This window comes from Corythoichthys intestinalis, chromosome 3 (assembly GCF_030265065.1).
Source record: "Corythoichthys intestinalis isolate RoL2023-P3 chromosome 3, ASM3026506v1, whole genome shotgun sequence".
Taxonomy (NCBI): domain Eukaryota; kingdom Metazoa; phylum Chordata; class Actinopteri; order Syngnathiformes; family Syngnathidae; genus Corythoichthys; species Corythoichthys intestinalis.
The window spans coordinates 6,498,923-6,523,307 of record NC_080397.1 but is presented as its reverse complement, the minus strand read 5'-3'; the positions used below and the strand labels follow the sequence as shown (position 1 = coordinate 6,523,307).

At 39.7% G+C, this 24,385-nt stretch overlaps 1 protein-coding gene across 2 annotated transcripts in view; it reads right to left on the bottom strand.

Moving 5' to 3' along the window:
- Positions 1–24,385, bottom strand: part of LOC130912784 (uncharacterized) — a 239,286-nt gene that overhangs the window by 51,513 nt on the left and 163,388 nt on the right. For both annotated transcript variants that reach the window (XM_057830826.1, XM_057830828.1), the window contains one exon: positions 5,106–5,174. In XM_057830826.1, the coding sequence (XP_057686809.1) occupies positions 5,106–5,174 (69 nt within the window). The remainder of the gene's footprint in view (positions 1–5,105; positions 5,175–24,385) is intronic.

The following is a 24,385-nucleotide window of genomic DNA, read 5'->3' as shown; positions in this document are numbered from 1 at the left end:
ATCCCAAGAAGGTCGGTTGCCAGATTAAACTGGATGTAACAACTTTATTGAGGAGTTGAAGGTGCTTTACGCACAGTATTGGCCCGATGATGCAGATACGCTGTATGGCGAGACTGAGGTTGAGTCGCTGTGGCCTACAGTACAGTACAGAGATTCAGATGGAAACGACACGCCTGATGAACTGATGGGGTTACAAGTGGCTGTCAAGTGGCTGTGAGCGCGGATTTTCTCAAATGAACTTGATTTGTACTCCAACCGTGCGTCTCTGCTCACATCCACCATATCATATTTACTCTTCCTAAATCTTGTTGGACCTCCACTGGCTAAATTCAATCCAGTCCCGTACGTGGGGTCATGAGTGGCCAAAGGACACAGAACTGCCACCGACACACGCAGTAAAACCAGAAACAGAGAATAGGGGAGAATCCGGACATTCTCGCGGTGTGGAATGTTTTAGACAACTATATGGTAAGCATACTTAATAGGCCGCCGTGCTAATCTTTTAAGCAAACCAGATAGCAGACCGACATTGAATAAACAATGATTTTCCATCAAAATGGTTGACATGGGAATTTTCGACGTCAAGTGACGTTGAAACAACGTTGTTCTATGGTATGTCAGGCGATGGTTGAGTTAACATTGTTTTATAGTTGATGAAATAATGTTGACAAATAGTTGATTTATGATTGACCAGAAAATATTATTCAAAAGTCATGGAATCATGGATGAGCGGGCGTTTTGGTCGAAAACATAAAATTGATTCAGCGTTGTTCCAATATAATTAATAATCGAAATGACGTTTAGGTTTTGTAAGGATTTCAACGTTGAAAAAAAAATAATTGAGGGTGCAAAAGTGACGTTGATTCAACAATATAAGATCGACAGCGGAATGTTAATCCAACATCTTTTCAACGTCGGTCTGCTATCTGGGAATAGTACACGAGATGATGTTGTTTAACATCATTAGTGGTACGAGAGCGCTGCGTATGCTGTACTTGAGTATCACCAATGTAACCAATACCACGTTAAACAACAGCATCAAGTGTACTATTGCGATAATATAACGGACCACCACATTTAAATCAGCATAAAATGTGTTCATAAATATGATAGGATAAATATGTTTGCAAACCACAGACACAAGACACGCGTAGTTATACATGTGGTGATGAGACCCTGAGGCCCTAGCCATGTATTAATCATCTAGCCATGTTATATTGTGTTTAAAACACAGCAACTGACCAATCAGAGAGCTTCTTCAAACCCACCAGTTATTAGGGTTGTTCCGATCATGTTTTTTTTTGCTCCCGATCCGATCCCGATCGTTTTAGTTTGAGTATCTGCCGATCCTGATATTTCCCGATCCGATTGCCTTTTTTTGCTCCCGATTTAATTCCAATCATTCCTGATAATTTTTCCCGATCATATAAATTTTGGCAATGCATTAAGAAAAAAATGAATAAAACTCAGACGAATATATACATTCAACATACAGTACATAAGTACTGTATTTGTTTATTATGACAATAAATCCTCAAGATGGCATTTACATTATTAACATTCTTTCTGTGAGAGGGATCCACAGATAGAAAGACTTGTAATTCTTAAAGACCAGATGTGACTTTGTATATTGTGACTAAATATTGCCATCTAGTGGATTTTTATGAGCTTTCAGTAAATGATAATTCAGGCATTTAACTTCTGCCCAAATGCATGATGGGAAGTGCACCCATGACTGTGCGTAGTGCTACCAATTGATATACGTATCTTCTCTGCATTGGGGGCCAACTTACGATGTTAAGACAAAGATCAAGTGCTACCTTGCTTCCCCATATTGCTCCTCATGACATTTCTAATCGTAGAGAGAGGGATTGTGAGGCTTTAGCCAATTACAAAAAGGCTCCAAAGGCTGCCAAATTCACCCTACTCGTTATACGCTGCCTGTTATCTATCTATATGGGTAAAACGGCGCCATTACAGATTGAGCACGGCAATGCGAGAGTGGGTCGTGCAGCGCATGCATTAATTGCATTAAATATTTCAACGTAATACATTTTTTTAAAAATTAATTACCGCCGTTATCGGGATAAATTTGATAACCCTACCTTAAGCCTAAACTAAAGACTGTGGATGAGTGTAACACATTATGTTTGTAACGTTAAATACAATTAGAAAACGATTTAATTAAAAAATATACGTGTTAATATTAAAAAAAAGGCATGGCCGATATTTTTTTGCCGATTCCGATACTTTGAAAATGACGTGACATCTCTACCAGTTATTATAATAAATAATAATAATGGGAGATTTGTTTTATTTATTGTAATCACTGATTTTTTTATGTTTTATAAATTAGAGTTAGACCTGTTGAGAAACTAATTGCTGACTGTGTACTGTAAGTCCCACCTGTGGTTATGTGGGCAATTGCCTGAGCTGTGCAGCGTATAGCCTAAATACAGCATGGCAAGTGGACATTTGCGTGTTGTTTCAGCACCATTTTCTGCGTATGTTTCGAGACCTGTGCCCGTCTTGTCGTCCCCGCGCTGTAATATGTACTTTGCGTTCCGGCACCGTATGATTTACAAATTAAGCACTGATCAACATCAACGTTAGTGACACTCTGATGAAGGTGGAAGTAGTCGCCGAAACATGTCAGGTAAATAAATCTAAAACACATCGTCTAGGATAAAAGAAAAATCCAACTTATCCCGATCAAAGAGAACATTACAGTCTATACAGCCAGCCGTTGCTCTCCGTGGGGTGTAAACGCACGCAGCCTGATTTTACTGCTGATTGATTGTTAGTATCTCAGTACCCAGTACCCACCTAACGTTATACTACAAGACGACATATTTCTGAAACCCCCAGAACCCGGCCAAGCACAGGGGAAAAAAAGACCACTCAAGAAAGAGGAAGTCACAGGAGGAGTTGAAGGAAAGCAAAATCCAATATGAAAAAAAAAGGAAGAGAAAGTTTCAGCCCCGGTAGCGAGACCGCTGGAATTGGCTCGGCTACGATGCGACAAGAAAACGAGGTTTACTGTGAGGTGTGCAGATCAATGCCCACATATGCAGACAAGTAAGTTAGAGAAAAGTTTAATGAGTATGAAAACTACGGTATGAACTTTACATGCCATAATTCATCCGTGTGACTGCGGAAAAAATAATATCGCCATAACGACAGTCTAGCTTGAAAATCGTTAGATGTAATTGCCTATATTGTTGCCACGACAACTGAGCCGGGGCAGACTTCCAAAGAGCGGTAAGGGGAAGACAGGAAAACTTCGCCCAGGCACGGGGCTCTCCCTGGAGCTTTTTTTCTGTGTTCCCTGAAAACATTAAAATATGTGAAAGTGGTCAGTGGAGTCAATTTGGTTTTTTTTATGTGTCCTGGAGTGATTTTGGATGAGATAATGGGATTGGAATAGAATTATTTGCAAAAGATTCATGATTTTGCAAAGTTTTACATTAATTTTCATAAAATTTACCACAAAAAATAAGTGTTATTTAAGGAAATTGTTCTTTTTCGCGATTATTGGGATCAATAACTGCCTGCTTGACCTGGGCCAGTGGTTTGATAGTGGGGCCATTGAATTTCAAAAGCCATTGGCCCAGAAGGCCAGTGGCTTTTGAAATTCGTTCCCCTGCTACGGACAGGAGAGCTAGCCGGGAAAGCAGCTGGAAAGTACCGCCGTACAAACCGGCCAACGTCAGAGGAGCACATAGCTGCCACATGATCAACACGAATATGGCGTAAAATAATGCTTTACTACACGGCAAAGATGTAAACAGAGAGCAATGTGCAGTTGTTGTGCAGCTAACATGGCAGGATGTGTCTGAGGAGATGTTATCTACATGTCTGTCCATGATTAAACGTAGGCAAATAGTCCTTTATTTAAAAAAAAGTTTGTAGTGTTTACTTTGGAATCGCTGTATTGGCGGCATTTTTAACACAATGTTGCAATTTCTGATGGGGTTGAAAATTTGACAGAACACCGGGCACACAAAGAGGGAAAAAAGCAGAGTATAGAGGGGGGTGTGCAAACAAGCCGCCAGTTGTCCGCGAGTGGCATTCTGGAAAATCAGCCACAAAATGCAAGCCACCTCCGTATTAAAACGTGTGCCATGACCCCAGTACTTGACATAATACAAAATACGATGTTTACTCACTTCCGCGTAAGTCCAATGTTCCCACAGTAGTAGGGATTGCTCCCTGGTGCAGCAAAAATTTTCTGCAGCCGTTTGGCTGGCGTGATGCGAAAATAAACAACAAATCAATCTGCAAAATCAGTTGAATCCTCAGTCAACCAGCATGCTATGAAGCAATGCTGTATTGTGAGATGCTGACCCGGGTGACGTCACATTCGTATTCGTCCTAAACCTGAGACTGAAGCCGGAAGTCACTCATTTTCATGGCGCGGGATTAAAAAATTGAATGCATAAAACGATCGGCATTTCATTCAGGAGCATAAAACACAGCGTGAAATATAAAAATAAACAGGCTTTTGGTGTCATACGCAATTTACGTCTACATAGCACAATCTACACTCAACAAAATGTGCCTATTTAATGCGGTCATATTACTCTATTCACTCCATATAAACAATCTGCTCCTTAATATGCTAATTTATGCATGTAACTTTGGCTGTGATAGGCATATGAGTTGACACTTTCGTGAAGCACCTTCATGTATGTCAGGAGATCCGAGCTTTACTTCCCAAGTTAAAAAATTGTTCTCAGGTTGCTACAGAGAAGAGTTGCCTGTTTTGATGCTCCAATGATAAATCAACAAAATAAGTTGACTGCCTGTTTGGCACTTTTATAGACAATGCAATAGAGAATCATTTTTTTCAATTACTCCACACAACATGTGAATCAGGCATCAATACTACCTTGCGTGTGCTAATTATATAGTTGACGGTACCTTTGTGCCTGCGAGTCGGCGTTTTCCCTTTTTTTTTTAAACTTTTTTTTTTTACTATTTTTAAAAAGATTTTTAAAAATGGCAAATCCCTATTCCGCACTGGAGGGATTGTTCTGATTCCAAACAGATACCTCACAAAAATTCATAATTTATTTGTTTGTTTTTGTTGTTTAAACACTCACTCTGTACATGGAGAGATCAATCCTCAGTGAATTGTGCAGCTGATCCAAAAGTTTGACAAAACGATCCCTCTGTTAGAAAGAAAAAAAAAAAGGCAAAATGTCAGTCAGGAGCCCAAATACACCCCCTAACTCTTGGCATTTGTCAAAATCAAAATTTTGACTTTTTATCAGCCAAAGGCAGGCTGGTTGCTTGGTGACTAATTTCATGCAGCTATCTGAAACCAGCTTCAATTTTGAAACAATTATCAAAGATGACGTACCATGGGCTATAGGAAATTTTTTTTTTTTTTTTTGAGTCGACAAACGTCTCAACCAAGCTCTGCCCTCATACAATGAAACAATTCACAGCAGTCAATTTAAACTACATACAACTAATAAACAGAAAATAAAGCTTTTTTCGTCCTTCTGCTGTGAATTGAAATGAGTTTTATCTCTAGTAGACACCCAATCCGTTTGAAGTGGGAGGGTGGCAGTGAATCACCATTCGTTCATTCGCTGCCACCCTCCCACTTCAAATGGATTGGACGTCTATGGCAGCCAAGGAGTTACTTTTGGGGCATTTCAGGTCATTTCCTGTTGATTTTCAGTCAATTCCTGTTTATTTAGGGGGATTTCTGTGTCACTTCCTGTTAATTTTGGGGCATTTACAGATCACTTCCTGTTGATTTTGGGTTCTAGGGCCCTAAAATGAAGGGGAAGTCTGGTTGTGAATCCGTCAATGGCAACCGAAGAGCTGACATTCCCACAATTCTAGTGGAACATTTGGGTAGGAACCTATTGGTTCATTCTATTTTTTTTAAACAGTGACACCTTTTTAAAACAATTTATCATTTCTTGGCAGGAGCATATCATAACTCTTTGGGATACAGAGTATGATGATATATCACCATATCATATTATTCCAACCTCGCAAGGGTCAACAAAACATTGTAACAGTCGAAATAAAATACAAACAGCGCAAATGTGAATTATTCCAGTTTTAAAGGAGCAATCTCCTTTGTGCCATGTTTTGAAGATCCAGATAATCTCATTATGGTTTATCTCGACAATATGACCAACAATATGAATACTTATACACTTATACACTTCACAACTAATTTTATGTTTGGCATTTAGCAAATAAATGATACTTATAGCCTACTTTAAAACTGTGTATCTGTGTGCCCATACTCAAACAAGGGAGCCCGCAGTTTTCTTGGAGTATATTATTCACTTTCTACTACACACACCCAGTCTCACTTTCTCCAGGTGAGTTTCAAATGGTATAATGTAATGTCCGTAACTATGTGTGGCCCCTTTAAGAGACACTCGGGACTTGTGAGCTATGACGTAGGAGGATGCGATCGAGTGAGTAGAGTGAGAGAGAACAGGCTGGGAGCTGGTGATATCGGTCGCACTACGCAGCAGCCCGCTTTATTTTTTTGTTTATTGTAGGCACATTTAAGTGAGTAAAGTAATTCCTGACTCCACTCATTCCTCACCCTCAGCCGGGGGTTACAGTGATCCCTCGCTATTTTGCGCTTCAAACTTGGCGCTCTCAGTCCATCCCGGATTTTTAAAAAATTAATTATAAATCTCCTTTCGCTCCCTTCCTCTCCCTGCTCTTTGTTGGTCAGACAGTGAGTGCACTGGAGTTGCTTATTAAAGTTAACGATGATTGACAGACGGTGATGTTTGATGTTGCTACAGAAGCGAGCTTCAAAGCACCGCATGCGTCAATCATCCTTTTGACTTGTTAACATTTGCTGTGGCAACTCATTGTAAGTGATTGAGTGGACTCTCCCAATGAAGCATTTAATAAAGCCCAGCATTTTTTTGCTTTATTCTTGTTTAAAAATAATTCGGTGGTTTAAAACTTATTACCTTGGTCTTTCCAAGGGAAAGAACAAGGTAATGCTGTTCTGCAACTTTATCGTACTTATTACCTTGGTCTTTCCAAGGGAAAGAACAAGGTTATGTTGTTGTACAACTTTATTGTACTTTTTTTTATTATTATTTATTACCTTGGTCTTTCCTATGGAAAGAACAAGGTATTGTTATTCTGCAACTTTATTCGCCTTATTACCTTGGTCTTTCCAAGGGAAAGAACAAGGTTATGTTGTTGTACAACTTTATTGTACTTTTTTTTATTATTATTTTTTATTACCTTGGTCTTTCCAAGGGAAAGAACAAGGTAATGCTGTTCTGCAACTTTATCGTACTTATTACCTTGGTCTTTCTGAAAGAAAGAACAAGGTATTGTTATTGTGCAACTTTATTGTACTTATTACCTTGGTCTTTCTGAAAGAAAGAACAAGGTATTGTTATTGTGCAACTTTATTGTACTTATTTATTTATTCATCTTATTCTCCGCGTTTTTTTGAGCCAACGCACAGCCCAAACCGTAGCACCGATCGGCACAGTTCAAGTATCGGCACGACCGGAATTTTCGCGTGACGATGGGAATTTTTCAAACCGCCACGAAAAATTTTCCGTTCGCCCGTAAACGGCAATTTTCCGAAAAATAAAAAAAGTTTCAAAATGTATCTAGTCCTACAATTTTTGACCAAATCACATAATTTGGGCATCAAAAATTCCGGGACGTTGAGGGGCATAAAAGTTGTATACAGAATTTGGCAAAAATTTACGGTTCCCCGGAAATTTGCCAAAAACTTTCCTATTCATTTTGAATGGAAAAAAAACGCGCGCTTCACAGCCCGAACCGTTAGACCGATCGGCACCGTTCAAGTATCGGCACGACCGGAATTTTCGCGTGACACAGGAAACTTTACAAATGGCCCCGAAAATTTTTCCGTTCGTCCGTAAACGGCAATTTTCCATGAAAAAAAAAAAAGTTTCAAAATGTATCTAGTCCTACAATTTTTGACCAAATCACATAATTTGGGCATCAAAAATTCCGGGACGGTGAGGGGCATAAAAGTTGTATACAGAATTTGGAAAAAAATTACGCTTCCTCGGAAATTTGCCAAAAACTATCCCATTCATTTCGAATGGGAAAAGTCCCATTCACTTCCAATGGGATTTCCATAGAATTTACATTGCATTGATGCCATTGACGGCCATGCATGTCGAATCTACTGATGCCAATGTACTTGGATTCAATTGACTATATGGATGTCGATGCCATTGACTGCCACGGACGTCCAAAATTTTTCCCATTCATTTTCAATGGGGAAAAAACAAAATTTCCCCAAATAAACAGAAAATGGCCAGATATCAATAGGACGTGTCCCCCAAACTTCCCCAATTCAATTGACGCTTATGGGGGGTGCTGCCATTGACTTCCATGGACGTCCAAAATTTTCCCCATTCATTTTCAATGGGGAAAAAACTAAATTTCTCCAAATCGACAGAAAATGACCAGATATCAATAGGACGTATACCCCAAACGTCCCCAACTCCATTGACGCTTATGGGGGGTGCTGCCATTGACATCCATGGACGTCCAAAATTTTTCCCATTCATTTTCAATGGGGAAAAAACTAAATTTCTCCAAATCGACAGAAAATGACCAGATATCAATAGGACGTATACCCCAAACGTCCCCAACTCCATTGACGCTTATGGGGGGTGCTGCCATTGACATCCATGGACGTCCAAAAATTTTCCCATTCATTTTCAATGGGAATTTTTTTTTTTTCCCCCAAATCAACAGAAAATGACTAGATATCAATAGGACGTGTCCCCCAAATGTCCCCGATTGCACTGCTGCTTATGGAGGGTGATGCCATTGACGTCCAGGGACGTCCAAACTTCCCATACATTTCCAATGGCATTTCTTCATGTTTGTTCATTCTATTGATGCCAATGTACTTGGATTCCATTGACGCTTATGTAAGTTGACACCATTGACGTCCATGGACGTCCAAAATTTTTCCCATTCATTTTCAATGGGAAATTTTTTTTCTTCTCCCAAATCAAAAGAAAATGACTAAATATCAATAGGACGTGTCCCCCAAATGTCCCCGATTGTATTGCTGCTTATGGAGGGTGATGCCATTGACGTCCATGGACGTCCAAACTTCCCATTAATTTCTAATGGCATTTCTTCATGTTTGTTCATTCTATTGATGCCAATGTACTTGGTATCCATTGACGCTTATGTAAGTTGATACCATTGACGTCCATGGACGTCCAAAATTTTTCCCATTCATTTTCAATGGGAATTTTTTTTTTTTCCCCAAATCAACAGAAAATGACTAGATATCAATAGGACGTGTCCCCCAAATGTCCCCGATTGTATTGCTGCTTATGGAGGGTGATGCCATTGACGTCCATGGACGTCCAAACTTCCCATTAATTTCTAATGGCATTTCTTCATGTTTGTTCATTCTATTGATGCCAATGTACTTGGTATCCATTGACGCTTATGTAAGTTGATACCATTGACGTCCATGGACGTCCAAAATTTTCCCATTCATTTTCAATGGGAATTTTTTTTTTTTCCCCAAATCAACAAAAAATGACCAGATATCAATAGGACGTGTACCCCAAATGTCCCCGATTGTATTGCTGCTTATGGAGGGTGATGCCATTGACGTCCATGGACGTCCAAACTTCCCATTAATTTCTAATGGCATTTCTTCATGTTTGTTCATTCTATTGATGCCAATGTACTTGGTATCCATTGACGCTTATGTAAGTTGATACCATTGACGTCCATGGACGTCCAAAATTTTTCCCATTCATTTTCAATGGGAATTTTTTTTTTTTGCCCAAATCAACAAAAAATGACCATATATCAATAGGACGTGTACCCCAAATGTCCCCGATTGTATTGCTGCTTATGGAGGGTGATGCCATTGAGGTCTATGGACGTCCAAACTTCCCATTAATTTCTAATGGCATTTCTTCATGTTTGTTCATTCTATTGATGCCAATGTACTTGGTATCCATTGACGCTTATGTAAGTTGATACAATTGACGTCCATGGACGTCCAAAATTTTTCCCATTCATTTTCAATGGGAATTTTTTTTTTTTCCCCAAATCAACAAAAAATGACCAGATATCAATAGGACGTGTCCCCCAAATGTCCCCGATTGTATTGCTGCTTATGGAGGGTGATGCCATTGACGTCCATGGACGTCCAAACTTCCCATTAATTTCTAATGGCATTTCTTCATGTTTGTTCATTCTATTGATGCCAATGTACTTGGTATCCATTGACGCTTATGTAAGTTGATACCATTGACGTCCATGGACGTCCAAAATTTTTCCCATTCATTTTCAATGGGAATTTTTTTTTTTTGCCCAAATCAACAAAAAATGACCAGATATCAATAGGACATGTACCCCAAATGTCCCCAATTACAATGATGCTTATGGAGGGTGCTGCCATTGACGGCCATGGACGTCCAACTCTCCCAATCTTTTCTAATGGCATTTCTTCATGTTTGTTCATTCTATTGATGCCAATGTACTTGGTATCCATTGACGCTTATGTAAGTTGATACCATTGACGTCCATGGACGTCCAAAATTTTTCCCATTCATTTTCAATGGGAATTTTTTTTTTTTGCCCAAATCAACAAAAAATGACCATATATCAATAGGACGTGTACCCCAAATGTCCCCGATTGTATTGCTGCTTATGGAGGGTGATGCCATTGACGTCTATGGACGTCCAAACTTCCCATTAATTTCTAATGGCATTTCTTCATGTTTGTTCATTCTATTGATGCCAATGTACTTGGTATCCATTGACGCTTATGTAAGTTGATACAATTGACGTCCATGGACGTCCAAAATTTTTCCCATTCATTTTCAATGGGAATTTTTTTTTTTTTCCCCAAATCAACAAAAAATGACCAGATATCAATAGGACGTGTCCCCCAAATGTCCCCGATTGTATTGCTGCTTATGGAGGGTGATGCCATTGACGTCCATGGACGTCCAAACTTCCCATTAATTTCTAATGGCATTTCTTCATGTTTGTTCATTCTATTGATGCCAATGTACTTGGTATCCATTGACGCTTATGTAAGTTGATACCATTGACGTCCATGGACGTCCAAAATTTTTCCCATTCATTTTCAATGGGAATTTTTTTTTTTTGCCCAAATCAACAAAAAATGACCAGATATCAATAGGACGTGTACCCCAAATGTCCCCAATTACAATGATGCTTATGGAGGGTGCTGCCATTGACGGCCATGGACGTCCAACTCTCCCAATCTTTTCTAATAGCTTTTACTTTGTTTAGTGCCATTGACTGGCATTATGGTCCATTCTATTGATAGACCTGAGTGGGGCTAAGATTTGTATCTCCACAGAGGAAAGACCAAGGTGTAATTTCTCCCGAAATTGCAGTTTCTAGTTATTTATTCATCTTATTCTCCGCGTTTTTTTGAGCCAACGCACAGCCCAAACCGTAGCACCGATCGGCACAGTTCAAGTATCGGCACGACCGGAATTTTCGCGTGACGATGGGAATTTTTCAAACCGCCACGAAAAATTTTCCGTTCGCCCGTAAACGGCAATTTTCCGAAAAATAAAAAAAGTTTCAAAATGTATCTAGTCCTACAATTTTTGACCAAATCACATAATTTGGGCATCAAAAATTCCGGGACGGTGAGGGGCATAAAAGTTGTATACAGAATTTGGCAAAAATTTACGGTTCCCCGGAAATTTGCCAAAAACTTTCCTATTCATTTTGAATGGAAAAAAAACGCGCGCTTCACAGCCCGAACCGTTAGACCGATCGGCACCGTTCAAGTATCGGCACGACCGGAATTTTCGCGTGACACAGGAAACTTTACAAATGGCCCCGAAAATTTTTCCGTTCGTCCGTAAACGGCAATTTTCCGTGAAAAAAAAAAAAGTTTCAAAATGTATCTAGTCCTACAATTTTTGACCAAATCACATAATTTGGGCATCAAAAATTCCGGGACGGTGAGGGGCATAAAAGTTGTATACAGAATTTGGAAAAAAATTACGCTTCCTCGGAAATTTGCCAAAAACTATCCCATTCATTTCGAATGGGAAAAGTCCCATTCACTTCCAATGGGATTTCCAATGGAATTTACATTGCATTGATGCCATTGACGGCCATGCATGTCGAATCTACTGATGCCAATGTACTTGGATTCAACTGACTATATAGATGTCGATGCCATTGACTGCCATGGACGTCCAAAATTTTTCCCATTCATTTTCAATGGGGAAAAAACAAAATTACCCCAAATCAACAGAAAATGACCAGATATCAATAGGACGTGTCCCCCAAACTTCCCCAATTCCATTGACGCTTATGAAGGGTGCCGCCATTGACTTACATGGACGTCCAAAATTTTTCCCATTCATTTTCAATGGGGAAAAAACTAAATTTCTCCAAATCAACAGAAAATGACCAGATATCAATAGGACGTATATCCCAAACGTCCCCAATTCCATTGACGCTTATGGGGGGTGCTGCCATTGACGTCCATGGACGTCCAAAATTTTACCCATTCATTTTCAATGGGAAATTTTTTTTTTTCCCCAAATCAACAGAAAATGACTAGATATCAATAGGACCTGTCCCCCAAATGTCCCCGATTGCATTGCTACTTATGGAGGGTGATGCCATTGACGTCCAGGGACGTCCAAACTTCCCATTCATTTCCAATGGCATTTCTTCATGTTTGTTCATTCTTTTGATGCCAATGTACTTGGATTCCATTGACGCTTATGTAAGTTGATACCATTGACGTCCATGGACGTCCAAAATTTTTCCCATTCATTTTCAATGGGAATTTTTTTTTTTTCCCCAAATCAACAGAAAATGACTAGATATCATTAGGACGTGTCCCCCAAATGTCCCCGATTGCATTACCGCTTATGGGGGGTGATGCCATTGACGTCCATGGACGTCCAAACTTCCCAATCATTTCCAAAGCCATTTCTTCATGTTTGTTCATTTTATTGATGCCAATGTACTTGGATTCCATTGACGCTTATGTAAGTTGATACCATTGACGTCCATGGACGTCCAAAATTTTTCCCATTCATTTTCAATGGGATTTTTTTTTTTTTTTCCCAAATCAACAGAAAATGACTAGATATCATTAGGACGTTTCCCCCAAATGTCCCCGATTGCATTGCCGCTTATGGAGGGTGATGCCATTGACGTTCATGGACGTCTAAACTTCCCATTCATTTCCAATGGCATTTCTTCATGTTTGTTCATTTTATTGATGCCAATGTACTTGGATTCCATTGACGCTTATGTAAGTTGATACCATTGACGTCCATGGACGTCCAAAATTTTTCCCATTCATTTTCAATGGGAAATTTTTTTTTTTCCCCAAATCAACAGAAAATGACTAGATATCAATAGGACCTGTCCCCCAAATGTCCCCGATTGCATTGCTACTTATGGAGGGTGATGCCATTGACGTCCAGGGACGTCCAAACTTCCCATTCATTTCCAATGGCATTTCTTCATGTTTGTTCATTCTTTTGATGCCAATGTACTTGGATTCCATTGACGGTTATGTAAGTTGATACCATTGACGTCCATGGACGTCCAAAATTTTTCCCATTCATTTTCAATGGGAATTTTTTTTTTTTCCCCAAATCAACAGAAAATGACTAGATATCATTAGGACGTGTCCCCCAAATGTCCCCGATTGCATTACCGCTTATGGGGGGTGATGCCATTGACGTCCATGGACGTCCAAACTTCCCAATCATTTCCAAAGCCATTTCTTCATGTTTGTTCATTTTATTGATGCCAATGTACTTGGATTCCATTGACGCTTATGTAAGTTGATACCATTGACGTCCATGGACGTCCAAAATTTTTCCCATTCATTTTCAATGGGATTTTTTTTTTTTTTTCCCAAATCAACAGAAAATGACTAGATATCATTAGGACGTGTCCCCCAAATGTCCCCGATTGCATTACCGCTTATGGGGGGTGATGCCATTGACGTCCATGGACGTCCAAACTTCCCAATCATTTCCAAAGCCATTTCTTCATGTTTGTTCATTTTATTGATGCCAATGTACTTGGATTCCATTGACGCTTATGTAAGTTGATACCATTGACGTCCATGGACGTCCAAAATTTTTCCCATTCATTTTCAATGGGATTTTTTTTTTTTTTTTCCCAAATCAACAGAAAATGACTAGATATCATTAGGACGTTTCCCCCAAATGTCCCCGATTGCATTGCCGCTTATGGAGGGTGATGCCATTGACGTTCATGGACGTCTAAACTTCCCATTCATTTCCAATGGCATTTCTTCATGTTTGTTCATTTTATTGATGCCAATGTACTTGGATTCCATTGACGCTTATGTAAGTTGATACCATTGACTTCCATGGACGTCCAAAATTTTTCCCATTCATTTTCAATGGGAATTTTTTTTTTTCCCCCAAATCAACAGAAAATGACTAGATATCATTAGGACGTGTCCCCCAAACTTCCCCGATTCCATTAACAATTATGAAAGGTGCCGCCATTGACGTCCATGGACGTCCAATTCTCCCATTCATTTCTAACGGCTTTTACTTTGTTTTTTGCCGATGACTGGCATTATGATCCATTCTATTGATAGACCTGAGTGGGGCTAAGATCTGTGTCTCCACAGAGGAAAGACCAAGGTGTGTAATTTCTCCCGAAATTGCAGTTTCTAGTTACCTTGGTCTTTCCAAGGGAAAGAACAAGGTTATGTTATTGTACAACTTTATTGTACTTTTTCTTTATTTATTATTACCTTGGTCTTTCCAAAGGAAAGAACAAGGTAATGATATTCTACAACTTTATTGTACTTATTATTATTACCTTGGTCTTTCTGAAAGAAAGAACAAGGTATTGTTATTGTGCAACTTTATTACCTTGGTCTTTCTGAAAGAAAGAACAAGGTATTGTTATTGTGCAACTTTATTGTACTTATTACCTTGGTCTTTCCAAGGGAAAGAACAAGGTTATGTTGTTGTACAACTTTATTGTACTTCTTTATTATTATTCTTTATTATTATTATTATTCAATAATTGTTGACGTTTTTTTCGGCGCGCCGCGCAGCCCGAACCATAGCACCGATCGGCACCGTTCAAGTATCGGCACGACCGGAATTTTCGCGCGACGATGGGAATTTTTCAAACGGCCCCGAAAAATTTTCCGTTCGCCCGTAAACGGCAAATTTCCGAAAAAAAAAAAAAGTTTCAAAACGCTACTTGTCCTACAATTTTTGACCAAATCACATAATTTGGGTATCAAAAATTCCGGGACGGTGAGGGGCATAAAAGTTGTATACAGAATTTGACAAAAATTTACGGTTCCCCGGAAATTTGCCAAAAACTTTCCTATTCATTTTGAATGGAAAAAAAACGTGCGCTTCACAGCCCGAACCATAGCACCGATCGCCATCGTTCAAGTTTTGGCATGACCGGAATTTTCGTGCGACGCAGGGTCTTTTTCAAACGGCCCCGAAAAATTTTCCGTTTGCCCGTAAACGGCAATTTTCCGTAAAAAAAACAAAAGTTTCAAAACGCTACTTGTCCTACAATTTTTGACCAAATCACATAAATTGGACATCAAAAATTCCGGGACGGTGGGGGGCATAAAGATTGTATACAGAATTTGGAAAAAAATTACGGTTCCCCGGATATTTGCCAAAAACTATCCCATTCATTTCTAATGGGAAAATTTCCCATTCACTTCCAATGGGATTTCCATTGGAATTTACATCATTGATGCCATTGACGGCCATAAATGTCGAATCTATTGATGCCAATGTACTTGGATTCAATTGACTATATGGATGTCGATGCCAATGACGGCCATGGACGTCCAAAATTTTTCCCATTCATTTTCAATGGGGAAAAAACTACATTTCCCCAAATCAACAGAAAATGACCAGATATCAATAGGACGTGTCCCCCAAACGTCCCCAACTCCATTGACGCTTATAGGGGGTTCTGCCATTGACGGCCATGGACGTCCAAAATTTTTCCCATTCATTTTCAATGGGGAAAAAACTAAATTTCCCCAAATCAACAGAAAATGACCAGATATTAATAGGACGTATACCCCAAACGTCCCCAACTCCATTGACGCTTATGGGGGGTGCTGCCATTGACGTCCATGGACGTCCAAAATTTTTCCCATTCATTTTCAATGGGGAAAAAACTAAATTTCCCCAAATCAACAGAAAATGACTAGATGTCAATAGGACGTGTCCCCCAAACTTCCCCAATTCCATTTACGCTTATGGAGGGTGATGCCATTGACGTTCATGGACGTCCAAACTTCCCATTCATTTCCAATGGCATTTCTTCATGTTTGTTCATTCTATTGATGCCAATGTACTTGGATTCAATTGACGCTTATGTAAGTTGATACCATTGACGTCCATGGACGTCCAAAATTTTTCCCATTCATTTTCAATGGGATTTTTTTTTTTTCCCCAAATCAACAGAAAATGACTAGATATCATTAGGACGTGTCCCCCAAATGTCCCCGATTGCATTGCCGCTTATGGAGGGTGATGCCATTGACGTCCATGGACGTCCAAACTTCCCATTCATTTTCCAATGGCATTTCTTCATGTTTGTTCATTCTATTGATGCCAATGTACTTGGATTCTATTGACGCTTATGTAAGTTGATACCATTGACGTCCATGGACGTCCAAAATTTTTCCCATTCATTTTCAATGGGAAATTTTTTTTTTTCCCCAAATCAATAAAATATGACCAGATATCAATAGGACGTGTCCCCCAAACTTCCCCAATTCCATTGAAGCTTATGGCGGGTACCGCCATTGACGGCCATGGACGTCCAAATGTCCCATTCATTTCTAATGGCTATAAATTATGTTTTTTCATTCTCTTGATGCCAATGTACTTGGATTCCATTGACGCCTCTATAAGTTGATACCATTGACGTCCATGGACGTCCAAAATTTTTCCCATTCATTTTCAATGGGGAAAAAACTAAATTTCCCCAAATCAACAGAAAATGACCAGATATTAATAGGACGTATACCCCAAACGTCCCCAACTCCATTGACGCTTATGGGGGGTGCTGCCATTGACGTCCATGGACGTCCAAAATTTTTCCCATTCATTTTCAATGGGGAAAAAACTAAATTTCCCCAAATCATCAGAAAATGACCAGTTATCAATAGTACGTCTCCCCCAAACGTTCCGAACTCCATTGACGCTTATAGGGGGTGCTGCCATTGACGTCCATGGACGTCCAAAAATTTTCCCATTCATTTTCAATGGGGAAAAAACTAAATTTCCCCAAATCAACAGAAAATGACCAGATATTAATAGGACGTATACCCCAAACGTCCCCAACTCCATTGACGCTTATGGGGGGTGCTGCCATTGACGTCCATGGACGTCCAAAAATTTTCCCATTCATTTTCAATGGGAATTTTTTTTTTTTCCCCAAATCAACAGAAAATGACTAGATATCATTAGGACGTGTCCCCCAAATGTCCCCGATTGCATTGCCGCTTATGGAGGGTGATGCCATTGACGTTCATGGACGTCCAAACTTCCCATTAAATCCCAATGGCATTTCTTCATGTTTGTTCATTCTATTGATGCCAATGTACTTGGATTCCATTGACGCTTATGTAAGTTGATACCATTGACGTCCATGGACGTCCAAAATTTTTCCCATTCATTTTCAATGGGAAATTTTTTTTTTCCCCAAATCAACAGAAAATGACTAGACATCATTAGGACGTGTCCCCCAAATGTCCCCGATTGCATTGCTGCTTATGGAGGGTGATGCCATTGACGTTCATGGACGTCCAAACTTCCCATTCATTTCCAATGGCATTTCTTCATGTTTGTTCATTCTATTGATGCCAATGTACTTGGATTCCATTGACGCTTATGTAAGTTGATACCATTGACGTCCATGGACGTCCAAAATTTTTCCCATTCATTTTCAATGGGAATTTTTTTTTTTTCCCCAAATCAACAAAAAATGACCAGATATCAATAGGACGTGTCCCCCAAATGTCCCCGATTGGATTGGCGCTTATGGAGGGTGATGCCATTGACGTCCATGGACGTCCAAACTTCCCATTCATTTCCAATGGCATTTCTTCATGTTTGTTCATTCTATTGATGCCAATGTACTTGGATTCCATTGACGCTTATGTAAGTTGATACCATTGACGTCCATGGACGTCCAAAATTTTTCCCATTCATTTTCAATGGGAATTTTTTTTTTTTCCCCAAATCAACAAAAAATGACCAGATATCAATAGGACGTGTCCCCCAAACTTCTCCAATTCCATTGACGCTTATGAAGGGTGCCGCCATTGACGGCCATGGACGTCCAATTCTCCCAATCTTTTCTAATGGCTTTTACTTTGTTTAGTGCCATTGACTGGCATTATGGTCCATTCTATTGATAGACCTGAGTGGGGCTAAGATTTGTATCTCCACAGAGGAAAGACCAAGGTGTAATTTCTCCCGAAATTGCAGTTTCTAGTTATTTATTCATCTTATTCTCCGCGTTTTTTTGAGCCAACGCACAGCCCAAACCGTAGCACCGATCGGCACAGTTCAAGTATCGGCACGACCGGAATTTTCGCGTGACGATGGGAATTTTTCAAACCGCCACGAAAAATTTTCCGTTCGCCCGTAAACGGCAATTTTCCGAAAAACAAAAAAAGTTTCAAAATGTATCTAGTCCTACAATTTTTGACCAAATCACATAATTTGGGCATCAAAAATTCCGGGACGGTGAGGGGCATAAAAGTTGTATACAGAATTTGGCAAAAATTTACGGTTCCCCGGAAATTTGCCAAAAACTTTCCTATTCATTTTGAATGGAAAAAAAACGCGCGCTTCACAGCCCGAACCGTTAGACCGATCGGCACCGTTCAAGTATCGGCACGACCGGAATTTTCGCGTGACACAGGAAACTTTACAAATGGCCCCGAAAATTTTTCCGTTCGTCCGTAAACGGCAATTTTCCGTGAAAAAAAAAAAAGTTTCAAAATGTATCTAGTCCTACAATTTTTGACCAAATCACATAATTTGGGCATCAAAAATTCCGGGACGGTGAGGGGCATAAAAGTTGTATACAGAATTTGGAAAAAAATTACGCTTCCTCGGAAATTTGCCAAAAACTATCCCATTCATTTCGAATGGGAAAAGTCCCATTCACTTCCAATGGGATTTCCAATGGAATTTACATTGCATTGATGCCATTGACGGCCATGCATGTCGAATCTACTGATGCCAATGTACTTGGATTCAATTGACTATATGAATGTCGATGCCATTGACGGCCATGGACGTCCAAAATTTTTCCCATTCATTTTCAATGGGGAAAAAACAAAATTTCCCCAAATCAACAGAAAATGACCAGATATCAATAGGACGTGTCCCCCAAACTTCCCCAATTCCATTGACGCTTATGAAGGGTGCCGCCATTGACTTCCATGGACGTCCAAAATTTTTCCCATTCATTTTCAATGGGGAAAAAACTACATTTCTCCAAATCAACAGAAAATGACCAGATATCAATAGGACGTATATCCCAAACGTCCCCAATTCCATTGACGCTTATGGGGGGTGCTGCCATTGACGTCCATGGACGTCCAAAATTTTACCCATTCATTTTCAATGGGAAATTTTTTTTTTTCCCCAAATCAACAGAAAATGACTAGATATCAATAGGACCTGTCCCCCAAATGTCCCCGATTGCATTGCTGCTTATGGAGGGTGATGCCATTGACGTCCAGGGACGTCCAAACTTCCCATTCATTTCCAATGGCATTTCTTCATGTTTGTTCATTCTATTGATGCCAATGTACTTGGATTCCATTGACGCTTATGTAAGTTGATACCATTGACGTCCATGGACGTCCAAAATTTTTCCCATTCATTTTCAATGGGAAATTTTTTTTTTTCCCCAAATCAACAGAAAATGACTAGATATCATTAGGACGTGTCCCCCAAATGTCCCCGATTGCATTGCCGCTTATGGGGGGTGATGCCATTGACGTCCATGGACGTCCAAACTTCCCATTCATTTCCAAAGGCATTTCTTCATGTTTGTTCATTCTATTGATGCCAATGTACTTGGATTCCATTGACGCTTATGTAAGTTGATACCATTGACGTCCATGGACGTCCAAAATTTTTCCCATTCATTTTCAATGGGATTTTTTTTTTTTTCCCAAATCAACAGAAAATGACTAGATATCATTAGGACGTGTCCCCCAAATGTCCCCGATTGCATTGCCGCTTATGGAGGGTGATGCCATTGACGTTCATGGACGTCCAAACTTCCCATTCATTTCCAATGGCATTTCTTCATGTTTGTTCATTTTATTGATGCCAATGTACTTGGATTCCATTGACGCTTATGTAAGTTGATACCATTGACGTCCATGGACGTCCAAAATTTTTCCCATTCATTTTCAATGGGAAATTTTTTTTTTTTTCCCAAATCAACAGAAAATGACTAGATATCAATAGAACGTGTCCCCCAAACTTCCCCGATTCCATTAACAATTATGGAGGGTGCTGCCATTGACGGACATGGACGTCCAATTCTCCCAATCTTTTCTCATGGCTTTTACTTTGTTTAGTGCCATTGACTGGCATTATGGTCCATTCTATTGATAGACCTGAGTGGGGCTAAGATCTGTATCTCCACAGAGGAAAGACCAAGGTGTGTAATTTCTCCCGAAATTGCAGTTTCTAGTTGTACTTATTATTTATTCATCTTATTCTCCGCGTTTTTTTGAGCCAACGCACAGCCCAAACCGTAGCACCGATCGGCACAGTTCAAGTATCGGCACGACCGGAATTTTCGCGTGACGATGGGAATTTTTCAAACCGCCACGAAAAATTTTCCGTTCGCCCGTAAACGGCAATTTTCCGAAAAATAAAAAAAGTTTCAAAATGTATCTAGTCCTACAATTTTTGACCAAATCACATAATTTGGGCATCAAAAATTCCGGGACGGTGAGGGGCATAAAAGTTGTATACAGAATTTGGCAAAAATTTACGGTTCCCCGGAAATTTGCCAAAAACTTTCCTATTCATTTTGAATGGAAAAAAAACGCGCGCTTCACAGCCCGAACCGTTAGACCGATCGGCACCGTTCAAGTATCGGCACGACCGGAATTTTCGCGTGACACAGGAAACTTTACAAATGGCCCCGAAAATTTTTCCGTTCGTCCGTAAACGGCAATTTTCCGTGAAAAAAAAAAAAGTTTCAAAATGTATCTAGTCCTACAATTTTTGACCAAATCACATAATTTGGGCATCAAAAATTCCGGGACGGTGAGGGGCATAAAAGTTGTATACAGAATTTGGAAAAAAATTACGCTTCCTCGGAAATTTGCCAAAAACTATCCCATTCATTTCGAATGGGAAAAGTCCCATTCACTTCCAATGGGATTTCCAATGGAATTTACATTGCATTGATGCCATTGACGGCCATGCATGTCGAATCTACTGATGCCAATGTACTTGGATTCAATTGATTATATGGATGTCGATGCCATTGACTGCCATGGACGTCCAAAATTTTTCCCATTCATTTTCAATGGGGAAAAAACAAAATTACCCCAAATCAACAGAAAATGACCAGATATCAATAGGACGTGTCCCCCAAACTTCCCCAATTCCATTGACGCTTATGAAGGGTACCGCCATTGACTTACATGGACGTCCAAAATTTTTCCCATTCATTTTCAATGGGGAAAAAACTAAATTTCTCCAAATCAACAGAAAATGACCAGATATCAATAGGACGTATATCCCAAACGTCCCCAATTCCATTGACGCTTATGGGGGGTGCTGCCATGGACGTCCATGGACGTCCAAAATTTTACCCATTCATTTTCAATGGGAATTTTTTTTTTTTCCCCAAATCAACAGAAAATGACTAGATATCAATAGGACCTGTCCCCCAAATGTCCCCGATTGCATTGCCTCTTATGGAGGGTGATGCCATTGACGTCCACGGACGTCCAAACTTCCTTTTTATTTCCAATTGCATTTCTTCATGTTTGTACATTCTATTGATGCCAATGTACTTGGATTCCATTGACGCTTATGTAAGTTGATACCATTGACGTCCATGGACGTCCAAAATTTTTCCCATTCATTTTCAATGGGAATTTTTTTTTTTTTTCCCAAATCAACAGAAAATGACTAGATATCATTAGGACGTGTCCCCCAAATGTCCCCGATTGCATTGCCGCTTATGGAGGGTGATGCCATTGACGTTCATGGACGTCCAAACTTCCCATTCATTTCCAATGGCATTTCTTCATGTTTGTTCATTTTATTGATGCCAATGTACTTGGATTCCATTGACGCTTATGTAAGTTGATACCATTGACGTCCATGGACGTCCAAAATTTTTCCCATTCATTTTCAATGGGAATTTTTTTTTTTTCCCAAATCAACAGAAAATGACTAGATATCATTAGGACGTGTCCCCCAAACTTCCCCGATTCCATTAACAATTATGAAAGGTGCCGCCATTGACGTCCATGGACGTCCAATTCTCCCATTCATTTCTAACGGCTTTTACTTTGTTTTTTGCCAATGACTGGCATTATGATCCATTCTATTGATAGACCTGAGTGGGGCTAAGATCTGTATCTCCACAGAGGAAAGACCAAGGTGTGTAATTTCTCCCGAAATTGCAGTTTCTAGTTATTATTATTATTTATTCATCTTATTCTCCGCGTTTTTTTGAGCCAACGCACAGCCCAAACCGTAGCCCCGATCGGCACCGTTCAAGTATCGGCATGACCGGAATTATCGCGTGACGATGGGAATTTTTCAAAACGCCACGAAAAATTTTCCGTTCGCCCGTAAACGGCAATTTTCCGAAAAAAAAAAAAAGTTTAAAAATGTATCTAGTCCTACAATTTTTGACCAAATCACATAATTTGGGTATCAAAAATTCCGGGACGGTGAGGGGCATAAAAGTTGTATACAGAATTTGGAAAAAATTTACGGTTCCCCGGAAATTTGCCAAAAACTCTCCCATTCATTTCTAATGGGAAAAGTTCCCATTCACTTCAATGGGATTTCAATGGAATTTACATTGCATTGATGCCATTGACGGCCATGCATGTCGAATCTATTGATGCCAATGTACTTGGATTCAATTGGCTATATGGATGTCGATGCCATTGACGGCCATGGACGTCCAAAATTTTTCCCATTCATTTTCAATGGGGAAAAAACTACATTTCCCCAAATCAACAGAAAATGACCAGATATCAATAGGACGTGTCCCCCAAACTTCCCCAATTCCATTTACGCTTATGGAGGGTGATGCCAATGACGTCCATGGACGTCCAAAATTTTACCCATTCATTTTCAATGGGAATTTTTTTTTTTTCCCCAAATCAACAGAAAATGACTAGATATCATTAGGACGTGTCCCCCAAATGTCCCCGATTGCATTGCCGCTTATGGAGGGTAATGCCATTGACGTCCATGGACGTCCAAAATTTTACCCATTCATTTTCAATGGGAATTTTTTTTTTTCCCCAAATCAACAGAAAATGACTAGATATCAATAGGACGTGTCCCCCAAATGTCCCCAATTGCATTACTGCTTATGGAGGGTGATGCCATTGACGTCCAGGGACGTCCAAACTTCCCATTTATTCCAATGGCATTTCTTCATGTTTGTTCATTCTATTGATGCCAATGTACTTAGATTCCATTGACGCTTATGTAAGTTGATACCATTGACGTCCATAGACGTCCAAAATTTTTCCCATTCATTTTCAATGGGAAATTTTTTTTTTTCCCCAAATCAACAGAAAATGACTAGATATCATTAGGACGTGTCCCCCAAATGTCCCCGATTGCATTGCCGCTTATGGAGGGTGATGCCATTGACGTTCATGGACGTCCAAACTTCCCATTAAATCCCAATGGCATTTCTTCATGTTTGTTCATTCTATTGATGCCAATGTACTTGGATTCCATTGACGCTTATGTAAGTTGATACCATTGACGTCCATGGACGTCCAAAATTTTTCCCATTCATTTTCAATGGGAATTTTTTTTTTTTCCCCAAATCAACAGAAAATGACTAGATATCAATAGGACGTGTCCCCCAAATGTCCCCGATTGCATTGCCTCTTATGGAGGGTGATGCCATTGACGGCCACGGACGTCCAAACTTCCCATTCATTTCCAATGGCATTTCTTCATGTTTGTTCATTCTATTGATGCCAATGTACTTGGATTCCATTGACGCTTATGTAAGTTGATACCATTGACGTCCATGGACGTCCAAAATTTTTCCCATTCATTTTCAATGG